General features: G+C 47.9%; 1 protein-coding gene and 1 long non-coding RNA gene across 4 annotated transcripts in view; one reads left to right on the forward strand and one right to left on the reverse strand.

Annotated features, from left to right (window-relative positions):
• LOC137503819 (uncharacterized) overlaps positions 1–12,429 on the reverse strand; it is a 43,226-nt gene extending 30,797 nt beyond the window's left edge. Inside the window, exon 1 of the long non-coding RNA XR_011019345.1 lies at positions 12,287–12,429. This is a non-coding gene — a long non-coding RNA (uncharacterized lncRNA). The remainder of the gene's footprint in view (positions 1–12,286) is intronic.
• NT5DC1 (5'-nucleotidase domain containing 1) overlaps positions 11,729–13,699 on the forward strand; it is a 375,186-nt gene continuing 373,215 nt past the window's right edge. For 2 of the 3 annotated variants that reach the window (XM_068231330.1, XM_068231331.1), the window contains exon 1: positions 11,729–12,157. In XM_068231330.1, the coding sequence (XP_068087431.1) occupies positions 12,062–12,157 (96 nt within the window). In that variant the 5' untranslated portion in view covers positions 11,729–12,061. The remainder of the gene's footprint in view (positions 12,158–13,699) is intronic. The other variant, XM_068231332.1, reaches the window with a different exon arrangement.

Genomic DNA, 13,699 nt, shown 5'->3' on the forward strand with positions numbered 1-13,699 from the left:
GGGGGGGATATGAGAACACTGGTTAAACATACAAATAGCCTCGAATATATGAAAATGGTGTTTTAACTACAAATTTTATGATGAATTGGTATGCAGTGGGACTGTGTGGAATGTTAAACCTGAGGCAGCTGAGCTGTACCCGGGGAATGCAAAATAAAGGTCTTGGGTTTAGGGTATTGATAGGAGGAAAATGGGGGGGGGGGGGAAAGTCCTTTTAAGAAAGAGAAGAGCACACATATGATGTATGGGGGCATGTAGGTATCAGCCCAGCTGCTGAAAGGTTCATTATAAAATGTTTATTCAATTACAAATTTTAAATACAGTTAATGGAGTTGGGAGATAGGATTATTAAGTCAAAGGTATATGTGGCGGGCCGCCTATTAATGTATATGCAGAGTAGAAATAACATTGGTATACGTAGAAGTGGTGCGCACGCAGCGGATAATGAATACATATCAGTGATGTGCACATTGCAGACAATGGAGCGCAGCTGGAACGCAAACAGGAAGCGAGCGGACGACGGAGCAGGACGCGTATAGTAATGCGTCATGGGAGGGGAGGAGTCGCACACGTAAAAGGTCTCTGGAAGCGTCCAGCCCCAGCTTCTGATGAGTCACGAGTGACGAAACATGTAAGGCGGGGCCTGGACGCGGAAGAGACCAGTATACACACGCGGACGGCGGCATCACCCAGGGCAGGAGAACTCACCGAGCGCGCGGCGGTGTGGACTGCAGATACATTGGCGTGTGCCTAAGCCGGCCGGCCAACATTACGGGGGAGAGCCCGTGGGAAAATACTCTATGCCAGATGACATCTTTTAATCTGTGAGTGTAATGGATTTTTTAACCTTTTTATTAAAGAAGCAGTATTACACTATTTGAGGCATTTGTTTTATTGAGGCACTAAGGGAACAAAGAATACCTGTATACAGGTGAAGAGGTCTGATACATTGCCAGAGTGGTGGGGGACGACCCGGGAACTGTCCCAAGGCTCCATTTGACCTATCAGCAGGTCTTAACACACGGTGAGTGCATCTCACTGGGGTGTGGTGAAGGCTTCACTATCCATAAAACCCTCTCTTGGGAAATGATATAAGGAGCAGTGAGGATTGGAAGGAAGAGTTTGTTTACTATATCCAGGGGCAAGAGGAGATATGAAGTATCTGAACTGTTTTGCTAATGTGCTTCCACATAAAGCTTGAAGGACTTTTGAATTGTGCACCCGTAGCTTGATAGTAGTTGCGGTAGTTGCTACAACATATAATCTGAACATTGGGTGTACTGATTTGAAAAAATCGAATGTATATGTATTCTATGGCCCGCTAGTGGGTAGCCTATTGGATGGTTAATCGTATGTATAGCCATTTGTGTCAAGGGGGACAGTAAAGGTATACTCACAGGTGCAGGACCACACTAAGAGCGCCAACCTCTGTATGTGTGAATTTGTATTATTAAAAACAGAGGAGGCGAACTAGTGGTGTGCGAACATCTACCAGTCATATTAACCATCCGTGTCAGCGCGAAGTGTGTCTCAAGAGTTATTATTGCACTAGCGCTTTAAAAAATGCTAGTGCTTCAGTGTTTTTGCCGAAATCGCTGGCAACACGCTCTAGTGTGAATGGGCCTTAAATGCACGTAATGACAGACAGCCTTTCACCAGTAAATGCATGCAATGACAGACAGCCAGTGTCAACCAGGACTTAGGCCCAGTGCACACCAAAACCGCTAGCAGATCCACAAAACGGTAGCGATTTTTGGAGCGGATTTCAGAGCGATTCTAGGCACGTTTAGAGACGTTTTCTACACATGCCTAGCGGTTTTGGGAGCGTTTTTGGGTAGCAGATTACAAATACTGTTACAGTAAAAGCTGTTACTGAACAGCTTCTGTAACAAAAACGCCTGGCAAACCGCTCTGATGTAGCGTTTTTCAGAGCGGTTTGCATTTTCCCTATTCTTTACATTGAGGCAGAAACGCTTCTGCAAACCGCAAACGTGCAACAGGAGGCATGTTTGCGGTTTGCTACAAACCTCAAACCGCCGGTGTGCACCATCCCATTGAAATACATTAGCCAAGCAGTTTTACAGGCGGATGCGGCCGGCGGTTCACATCCAAAACCGCTCGGTGTGCACTGGGCCTTACTGTGTCCCCAGCCCAGTATAGCCAGGTGTACAGATGTCCCCAGGTGGGGTGGCAGCAGAGAGAGAAGAGGAGAAGAGGGAGCGATGGGCACAGCGGTGGGGAAGGGGGACATCTCCCCCCCCTTCCCTCACCGTAACTTGACATCATTGGGCCCCCCTGTGAAACTTTGGATGGGGCCCCCCTACGCCAATCTGTGCTTCATCCCTCATAGCATCCCACCTGGTTGCCTGCGTAACATGAGTGCATGTGTGACTTCACACACGCTCCCACACATACACTGGCAACCACATGGGGAATGTATGAGGACAGGGCCAGCAATGGACAGGTAAGTATAGAGCAACAGGGGGTAGGGAACATTTTACATTAAGGGGGACAGCTTGGGGGGCGCAAGGCGGCGTCAAAAGCCTGATTCCCGAGAGATTTCATGCTGAAACCGATCGGGAATCAGCCTGCGGTGTATGGGCAGCCGACAGATCACTCTCTAATCAGAGAGAGATCTGTCTCTAGGTTATTCTGTCCATAGAGCTGCTGATGTGTGGGCACCTTAAGAAACAGGTGTACTTAACCCTTACAGCAACTCAGATGTGTTGACTGGCATTCCTTTTCCACATGCATGTCAAACAGTGAGTTATGCACTATTCTTATAACATCTACATTGTGTGTATGTGTGCATATACACGCAGAACAGGAGAAACCATAGATTTTATAAGAATAGTGCAGAACTAACTGACATGCATAAAAAACCTTGTGGAAGAGGAATGCCAGACTTTGCAAGCAACAGAGGCAGCTGAACTGCTGAAAGGGTTAAGTAACCCCCCCCCCCCCCCCCCCCCCATTACAGGGAGTCAGAGAGCAGCCAGAAATGCCTGAGATAAGCTCACCCTTGTCCTGTGTGTAGAGTCCAGGCTCAGGGAAGCGCCTGGTCCAGCTGTCTGAGGAAGAGAGGGAGTCCCTGTCAACCCCGCATAGAAAGCTCAAATCTACCGCGATGAGGAAATCTACACACGTGGGGAGAGGGAGGGAGGGAGGGAGGGAGGCAGAGATCACGCACAGACAGCCTGCAAATCTCTCCTATCCCTGCTGGAGCTTCTCGTCTCCTATAGCTCCGCCTACTTCCCAACATCCAATGGGCATTAAACTTACCAGCCTGCTTCAGTCCTATTGGCTGGCGGCAGCAGCAGAACATGCTGCGTTGCCTATACATCCCCAGTGTTCCACGCTGTGTGATGATCGGGCAATTCTGCAGAGCGGGGGCTTTTGGAGGGGCTGACATCATTTCAGCTGGGGCTTAAGCCTGGGTAAGCCCCAGTGTAGCGCCGCCACTGATGTACATGTTCCCATTCCCCTTCGTGAACATTACCGTGCCGCAGTGAAGGTGCTTGCGTATCACAATGAAGCAATGACCGCTGGCTATATGAGTGTCTCGGAGGTTGGCACACCAAAGATAATAAGGTCGTTGCTTCATTGTGGTCAGACCAAATTTGATATGCTGGACAGTAGGCCTGAACGATTTTAGGAAAAAATTGAATTGAGCGATTTCTGTCCAAAATTACGATTTCGATTCACGATTTCCTTCAAATCAAGCTTTGTTTCCCCCCTTTGTGCCTGTCTGTTCCCCCTCTGTCCCCGTCTCTCATTGTGCCCCCTTAGCCTCTTCATGCCTCCTCTGGGTCTCTCTCTTGCCTCCTTTGTGTCTGTGCCCACTCTGTTTCTTTCTGTGCCCCCTCTGTGTCTCTCTTTGTGCCCCCTCTGTGTCTCCTGTGTCTCTCTCTGTCCCCACGCTGTCTCTCTCTGTGTCTCCTCTGTCACCCAAGTTGCATCAGTCCTGGACATAGCTTCAAGCACGAGTCCAGCAATGCCCGTCTATCCACTTTGCCTCCTGCAGGCTCTATTGCACGGCATACTTCCTGTATATCATGTGACATACAGGAACCCAAAGTTTTGCCAAGCACAAGAGGCGGCAGAGGGCGATAGAGGATGGAAGGTATGTACAACGCTGCGGGCACTGGGACTTTGGGAAAGTTTGAAGGCACTTCTTCAAACTTCCTCATGTGGAAATGATGTGATCGCGATATTCGCCGCTTTCACGATTCTGAAATTGTGATCTTGGTGATCGCGATTTCGATTTAAATTCGATTTATCTTTCAGGCCTACTGGACAGTCACTGTTGTTCTATCATTGAGCTACCACATTCCGACGACCATATGGGCTTGAAAACCGCCACAGCCTGCACTCTGGCCATGGTGCGCACCAGTCCAGCACGACGGTCACTACGCAAACAGCTGTTTGCGGTGTGTTACACAGTGAGTTTGGTGTGTCAGTGTGAAGCAGTACTCTAATTATACTCCCTGATTGATGTACACATATGCAAATGTTTTAAAGCTCTTTAGGCCTGCAATTTAGCATTCAGTGTGATTTCTGCCCTTAAAACGCTGCTTTGCGTCTAATCCAGATTTTTCCCCGGGACTTTTGGCGTGTATCCCACTCCGCCATGCCCCCCTCCAGGTGTTAGACCCCTTGAAACATCTTTTCCATCACTTTTGTGGCCAGCATAATTTTTTCCAGTTTTCAAAGTTCGCCTCCCCATTGAAGTCTATTGCAGTTCGCTAAAGTTCGCGCGAACCGAACTTTCGCGGTAGGTTCGCGAACTGGGTTCGTGAACCTAAAATCGCAGTGAGCCACTGCTATCTACAGGTTCGTATTCTGACCCGGATGATTCGTCGGATGAGAAGTCCCAATCACTCTCATCCGACTGGGCCAGAATCCTGTAGGCCTCTTCAGCTGAATATTATTATTATTTTTTATTTATATAGCGCCAACATCTTCCGTAGCGCTGTACATAGTACAAACAAATAATGGGGAACAAATATACATAAGAAATACAAGACACTGTATAGTCATGACATTGAATAGAATAAATACAGATACATACATAGTTGATGTGTTGTTGGTACATGTACATATGTTAAAATTACAGCAGTATGAGAAACACTAGGAGGAGGTCCCTGCCCTTGCGAGCTTACAATCTTGGGTAGGGCAAGAATACCCCTTTCTGGCCATGGTGGACTGCTAAATTTAGGGGGTATTCCTCTGAGACTACCCAGGAAAGAGAGCACACCTACCTAGCAAAAAAGAGTGCTTGTGAAGTAAAAAGCTGTGGTCGCTCAGTTTTGATAAAAAAAATAAAAACTGATCTTTAGAGCGCCGCAGCTATTGTGTTGTGTTTTTGCAGTGATCAGAAAAAAAAATTTCTGTCGCTGCGGTGGGGCGGGCTGAACGCAAGTGCGGCCGAACGATCAGGCCTGATCGGGAAAACACTGCGTTTTTACTGGAGCCTACTCTAAGATGACCCTAATGTACTTAAAGAGAACCCGAGGTGTGTTTAAAGAATGTTATCTGCATACAGAGGCTGGATCTGCCTATACAGCCCAGCCTCTGTTGCTATCCCAAACCCCCCTAAGGTCCCCCTGCACTCTGCAATCCTCCATAAATCACAGCCGTGCTGTGAGGCTGTGTTTACATCTGTAGTGTCAGTCTCGGCTGCTCCCCCGCCTCCTGCATAGCTCCGGTCCCTGCCCCCATCCCTTCCCTCCAATCAGCAGGGAGGGAAGGGATGCAGGCGGAGACCGGAGTTCTGCAGGAGGCGAGGAGAGCAGCAGAACACAGCCAGCTCTGACAAGCTGTTTGTCAGCAGCATGGCTGTGATTTATGAGGGATTGCAGACAGGGGAGGACTGGGGCCTTTTGGCCTCGGGGGAAAACACAAATTAGAGGCCCGTTTTCACGGCAGCCCCAGCCTAAATGACATCACACACGTGCCCCACGTGCTATATGCCGGTAGTCACGTGGGAAATACAGCAAGGACACTCGAGGGACAGCGTAAAGTATAAATGCACTGGCACCGGGGGGCACATAATACATTTTGAGTTACAACGGTCGGGGTTTCTATCTCTTACACAAGTCCTGCAAGCAGCCCTTCTGGAGTCTAGGGACTGTCTGCAAGCAGCCCTTCTGGAGTCTAGGGACTGTCTGCAAGCAGCCCTTCTGGAGTCTAGGGACTGTCTGCAAGCAGCCTTTCTGGAGTCTAGGGACTGTCTGCAAGCAGCCCTTCTGGAGACTAGGGACTGTCTGCAAGCAGCCTTTCTGGAGTCTAGGGACTGTCGAAAACTTTTCAACCTAGACAATATCTTATATAGCTGTGCACATGCAGTTAACAATGGTGAGAGACCAGACAGATTTTTTCCCACGGACCCTGCAGGCAAGCCTCTGCTCTGTATCATGCTGTGTATATTTACTAGCTTGCCGGTCCTGCAATTGCTCTGTAATTGGGTGTTTATTTCCCTCATTCAGCCTAGTATTTCACATTGCCTTATACAAAAACCTGAATTCACCCGGCACAGTGCCAGCCCTAAATCATTAAATGAAAGGAAGCCTGGGGGGAAATCTCCCCCCTTCCCCCCTGGCCAGTCCTCCCCTGATTGCAGAGTGCAGGGGGACCTTAGGGGGGTTTGGGATAGCAACAGAGGCTGGGCTGTATAGGCAGATCCAGCCTCTGTGTGCAGATAACATTCTTCAAACCCACCTCGCGTTCTCTTTAAATAGATCTGACTGCGATCAGTTCTGATCACTTACAGATACTATATAGTGACAATGCTGATTAGCGACAGTGATGACGCTAATCAGCGACTAATTAGTGACTGCGGTGTAGTGGGCTGGGCGCTAACTGATGCTAATTACCTAACAAAGGGGCCTAGCTAACTCACTGGCCTGTTTTTAGATCACTAGGATAGTGACAGACCTGATGTCAATCACAGTGCAGCTGTCAGATGCCAAACGATGTAAACAGAGATCAATCACAGGGCAATCAGAGATGATCAAAGGCCAATCAGAGTTGGTGACAGGCAATCAGATGTCAATTAACAGTGCACAGATGATAAGATGTCACTCAGATCTCACTCAATGTCACTCAGACCTCAATCAGAGCTAGTGACAGGCGACCAAATGTCAATCACAGTGCAGCTGTCAGATGCCAAACGATGTAAACAGATCAATCACCGGGCAATCAGAGATGATCAAAGGCCTATCAGAGCTGGTGACAGCCAATCAGATATCAATCAACAGTGCACAGATGATAAGATGTCACTCAGACCTCAATCAGAGCTAGTGACAGGCGACCAAATGTCAATCACAGTGCAGCTGTCAGATGCCAAACGATGTAAACAGATCAATCAGAGGGCAATCAGAGATGATCAAAGGCCAATCAGAGCTGGTGACAGTTCTCCATAGGAGATAGAAGAGGGACTACTGTTATCTTGTTTTTTGATTACTGGTGACAGCCAATCAGATATCAATCAACAGTGCACATACATTAGATGTCACTCACATGTCACCCAGAACTCACTCAGACCTCGATCAGAGCTGGGGACAGGCGACCAGTTGTCAATCAAACCCTAGTCAGACGCCGGTCAGGGCCAGTGAGGGGGGTAGTGGGAGTGATCATCGGCGATCGGCAGGGAGCAGGGGCAGTGTGCGGTTGTTACATCCAGGGCTGCCGTCCTCTCTGGTCGTCGGTCCGGGAATGCTGTGACCACCAGAGGAGGAGGAAGCCTGTATAATACACTTTGTTCACAAAACAAAGTGTACTTTACACTTTCCATTGGTCTATTTGTATGATCGCTGCCCGCCGGCGCTGCTAATTGGCAAGCGGGCTGATGACGGAGGGGGGCCGCACAGCATTCCGGGCTATGTGCGCGCACACGATCGCCGGCAAAACAGGGGAAAAGGACCTGACGCTCATCAGCGTTAGGCAGTCCCCAGGTGGTTAAAATGAGTAGCAGTGGTGGATATGTCTCGGTAATATTAGGCATATTATCCAGTGTGGTATAAGGTTAACTTACCCAGAACTCTTTGGGATCATCTGCGCTCCATTCTGCATCATAGGTGAACTCTTCAACAACTCACAACCACGCTTCCTTCTTCAAGGAGTCATGGAATGGGTTAACAGTTCGCCCATGATGCTAGTGGACCGCAGACGATCCTTCTGGGTAAGTTAACCCCCCCCCCCCCCCCCTGTATCTTGTGGTCTCAGCTGATTAATCAGTGATTCATTAACATTTTAATTCCGAGTAGCTTGCTACTCGGAATTACTCGAAAGCGCATCACTGGTTGCAACCAGTTGTGCTGAGACACTAATTACCTCACTTGTGAATATTTGTGGTTTCTTAAAAGCATATGAAAGCATACCTACACAGCCTATTTTTAAGCTGAGTACACACATCAGATAAAAATTTTGCAAACTGATGAATTAAGCCTGGTACACACTTTTAATTATAATTGGTTAATCACTGACCAATTTTACCACATCCATGTAGTATGAGGCCCAACAGATATTGAATACTATGAACAGATCGTGTAGGTAAGCTCTCACACTACATGGATATGGTAAACTTGGCCAGCGATTGCCAGTCATAATTAAAAGTGTGTAATAGGCTTCAATCTGTAGCATAGGTTTGTCAGGGAGGTTTGAATGAGTGATCATTCTAAAGATGCTGAACACATGCAAAAGATCAGTTCCTTCAAAAGACCCAAAAATTGCTTTTAGTCTATTTACTTCCTTTTTTTTTTACACATGAGTGTACACACAAAAGTTAAGCAATATCTGGAGATCTCATAAACACCTTGCTTAACCTCCATGGCGGTAAGCCCGACCTGAGCGAGATGAGCTGCTAGGGAATTCCCTGCTCTGAGTCCTGCGCGCGATCGCTGCTGCGCAGCGGGACTCCAGCATCTCCCCCGGTTTTTATACTGTACATCGCTGGCCGCAGGGATCTCCCCAGCCCCGCTCTTGTTCCGGGGACCCGGTGGCAAATCAGAGCGGCGGTGCGCATGACGTCACGGGGCGGGACACCATTCTACAGTGGCCCTGAAGAGTCGCACGGGGCTGAAGAAATCCTAACAAAAAAAAGTGATCCGCATGTTTATATATATATATATATAATGTGTGTACATACTGTATATATATATATATACATACACTATATATGTATATATACACTATATATATATATATATATATATATATATACATCCACGTGTGTGTGTATATATATATATATATGTGTGTGTGTATATATGTATATATATACATATATACACTGCATATGTATATATATACTGTGTATATACAGTATGTATATATACTATGTGTGTGTGTGTATATATATATATATATATATATATAGAGAGAGAGAGAGATGAGTGTATATATATATATATATATAGTTTAGCCTCATTTGTATCTAATCACAAGTTGTAATTTGATCTCTCCCCTGTGTCACCCGACTGCCATGGCAAAGATGGCAGAAAAGCGTATTTGAAAGCACAGGATGGTAACAATATAGCCATTTGGTTCCCAACTGCTTCTGCTATACTGTTACCGATTTTTGCCCTGATTTTGAATGCTTTCTGTCTGCCGCCAGCACCAACCTCTGCCCTGATTTTGACTACTCTCTTATTTGTTATTTGTACAGTTTCAAAATGTGTAAGGATCTTAATAAACTTAAAGAGACACTGAAGCGAGACTAAATCTCGCTTCAGCTCTCATATATAGCAGGGGCACGTGTGCCCCTGCTAAAACGCCGCTATCCCGCGGCTAAACGGGGGTCCCTTCACCCCCAACCCACCCCCTGCAAACCTTGGTCGGAAAATGGTCGCTGGTTGTCTCTTCCTGGAGGCAAGGGCTAACGGCTGCAGCCCTGCCTCCCAGCGCGTCTATCAGACGCGCATCGCCGCCTCTCCCCCGCCCCTCTCAGTGAAGGAAGACTGAGAGGGGCGGGGGAGAGGCGGAGATACGCGCTGACAGACGCGCGTAGGGCAGGGCTGCGGCGGTTAGCCCTGCCCCAACCAGGAAGCGCTCCCCCGCATTACGGAGGGGGTTTTGGGGGACAGGGACCCCCGTTAAGCCGCGGGATAGCGGCGTTTTAGCAGGGGCACACTTGCCCCTGCTATATATGAGGTCTGAAGCGAGATCTATTCTCGCTTCAGACTCTCTTTAAAGGGATACTGTAGGGGGTTGGGGGAAAATGAGTTGAACTTACTCGGGGCTTCTAATGGTCCCCCGCAGACACCCTGTGCCCGCGCAGCCACTCACCGATGCTCCAGCCCCGCCTCCAGTTCATTTCTGAAATTTCAGACTTTAAAGTCTGAAAACCACTGCGCCTGCGTTGCCGTTTCCTGGATCCCACTGATGTCACCAGGAGCATACTGCGCAGGCCCAGTATGGTCTGTGTCTGTGCCGTACGCTCTTGGTGACATCAGCGGGATTGAGGACATGGCAGCGCAGGCGCAGTGGTTTTCAGACTTTAAAGTCTGAAATTCCAGAAGTGAACCAGAGGCGGGGCCGGAGCATTGGTGAGTGGCTGCGCGGGCACAGGATGTCTGCGGGGGACCGTTAGAAGCCCCGGGTAAGTTCAACTCATTTTCCCCCGACCCCCCTACAGTATCCCTTTAATTAATTCACAAAATTTGTGTTCTAGTCTTTTATTTATATGCAAAATGTCTACCGGACTTTTATTCTGCAATATTTTGGTAAATTATGACTTACGAATTGGATGCCAAAAATTCTTGAAAAAAATGTACCACTTTTGACTCATAATTCCAGACAGAAATGCCCCGCCAGGGAGGTTAAAGGGAAGGTTCAGGGACTGTTTAAAAAAAATAAAAATCCGCATCCACTTACCTGGGGCTTCCTCCAGCCCGTGGCAGGCAGGAGGTGCCCTCGGCGCCGCTCCGCAGGCTGCCGGTGGTCGACCCGACCTGGCCGGCGGCCAGGTCGGGCTCCTTCCGCGTTCCAAAATGCGCCTCACGGCGGCGCGCTGACGTCATCGGACGTCCTCCGGGCTTTACTGCGCAGGCTCAGAACTACTGAGCCTGCGCAGTAAAGCCCGGAGGACGTCCGATGAAGTCAGCGCGCCGCCGTGAGGCGTATTTTGGAACGCGGAAGGAGCCCGACCTGGCCGCCGGCCTGGCCAGGTCGGCCACCGGAGACCACCGGCAGCCTGCGGAGCGGTGCCGAGGGCACCTCCTGCCTGCCACGGGCTGGAGGAAGCCCCAGGTAAGTGGATGCGGATTTTTATTTTTTTTAAACAGTCCCTGAACCTTCCCTTTAATGGACAGTCATCTACAGATCAGATCAACCGGGGATAAATCAGAAAGATTGAGAGATAAATATCTTTTGTCTGTATCTTTTGTGAATTTTTTTTACAAAGATTATCTGCAATTATCTTTGATCTCTTTTATTTTTCAAATACTTTTATTTTGTAATTACCTTGCTTTAGTATTCAAATCTGTTGGCCCTCATACTACATGGCTGTGGTGAAATTGGCTAGTCATCTGCAGATTAAAATTGGATGTGTGTATGAAGCTTAATTAGTTCAGCAATGACAGGAACAAGTTGTGAACATCAATAACAGTACTCAAAAGGCTTTTGAGCAGAGATTAATGTCTGACTGATGGTGTTATTATGAAAGAAATGTTAACTACAGATGTGCACGCTACCATGCTTCACAACTAGCAAGTTTCTCCTGTGTTGACAGGTCACAGATTACCGGTAGTCATTCCAGCCTGCAGGTTGTGTCTGATGGCTCTACAAGCTGAGCTAAAGGGAAGGGGGAGGAGGCTGGAGGGAGAGAAACACTGTGTGTGTAATTCCGTATCTCTGTAGTAAAGCATTGCTGCAGAGAGCTTGTTTTCACGGACCCTATGAATTACTTACGGACCACAGGGACAGGGGAAATAAATCACTTTATTTACAGACTGTTGGTAAATTTACTGACGGTTGGCAGCACTGGTCACAGCACAGCATATTGCACTGCTCCCTGCCAGCCATCACAGCACTCCTCCTCCTGCTGTCTCACACCTTCGCCATGGCTGATGACCATTTCTCCCTCTCTGACTGCGATGTCATCGGCTTCGATCTAGACCACACATTGTGCCGCTATAAGCTGAAGGAGTCCTGTAAGGTGAGTGTCTAATCCCGGCCCTGGGCACTGTGGGCAGCAGCTGCCAATGGCATATGAACACCTTGACACCCGCTGCTTGGCAAGATTCCCCTGGGTTGCTGCACAGCGCCTCACGTCACTGATACACACCTTGGTAGGGCTGCCCGCCTGTGAAAATGCAACTACACGTGTAGCTTTGCTACAGTTGGCACGCAAAGGGTTAAACACAGTTGCCGGGCAGAGAGGCCGCAGTCATTGTAAGGCCTCTTATCTTTTGCCCGCCCTCCCGTTCAGGCATGCGTACTCTGCTGGCCGACGTCACGGCATCTAGCTGTCTATTGTGTAGCTATTGTGTGTGACACCAGGTGGTGGCGTCACTTGTCTTTGTGTGAGACGTCTAGGCATAGCCGAATACGTATTTATTATATAATATGTGTAAATAGATATATACAGTATAATGAAAGTAGACACAAGCAAGCCTATCTTTGTGTGCTATTTTTATGGTTTTAGTTATGGTGTATACTATATGACTTTATATTATATCGATAGTCAGTGAGATGCAAATTATTCTGGTTTGCATGTTAATTGTATGGAGCTTGGAACTGGACTAATGAACACACTCCCTGCTGATTTGGATTGACCCAATTCAAAGCTTACATTCACCTTGATTGTGAGCTGGTATTGCTAGCATGTCACTGACATTCTCTGCTGAACAGTGCTGACAAACATTGTAAATCTGCAGTTTTAAGTGATCTAAAGGTGATTTTATTTTCCCTGTCCCTTCATAAGTAAATCATAGCGTCTGTGAAAACATGCTCTTTGCAGCAATGCTCTTCTGGGTCTGCGGGCCGGGGAAAGCAGACTAATCCCATCAGCCGTGCCATGCACAGCTATGGGATCCGCAGCCTCCCGCGCCGATTCGCATGGAAAAGCCGGCCGAATCGCTAGCGGTAGCGATTCGGCCGGCGTTATCATTGCACCCTATGGCAGAGTTTCCCCGCACTATTCGCTTGCAGGGAAACTCTGCGGATTTGCGGCGGTTTCGGCTCAAGTGGAAATGCGCCCTCAAAAAGAACCGGATCATGAACCAAATCATTTGATTAATTTCTTCGGGGAGGGTGTGGCTAGCAGTAACTTGTTGCTAGTCACTCCCCTTCCCTGCTAATGGGCCCAGACATCTATGATTCCTCCTCCAGGCTCCTTCTCCTTCAGCTGTGTGTGTAGGGCCCTTTTCCACTAGCTGCGTTTTCTGCCCAAAACGCATGCGTTTGCTGATTCTTAAGTGCAGCCTGTTTAAAATAATAATCCTGGGTGGCCTTTTCCACTGCTGCATTCCTATTTTTAAGAAACACAAATTCATGTCTGTACAATTATGATGCGTTTTGCGTTTCATTTTAAAGTATAAGAACGCATGAAAAACTCTTTGCGTTTTGTATTGATTTAACCACTAGTATCTATTTTCAAAAATCAAGACAACACTTGCCAATCAGAAAAACGCAAACGCATAAAAAACGCACATCAAAATTGGTCAAAAACGCAAACGCATAAAAAACGCACATCAAA

This window comes from Hyperolius riggenbachi, chromosome 4, assembly GCF_040937935.1.
Source record: "Hyperolius riggenbachi isolate aHypRig1 chromosome 4, aHypRig1.pri, whole genome shotgun sequence".
Lineage (NCBI taxonomy): Eukaryota > Metazoa > Chordata > Amphibia > Anura > Hyperoliidae > Hyperolius > Hyperolius riggenbachi.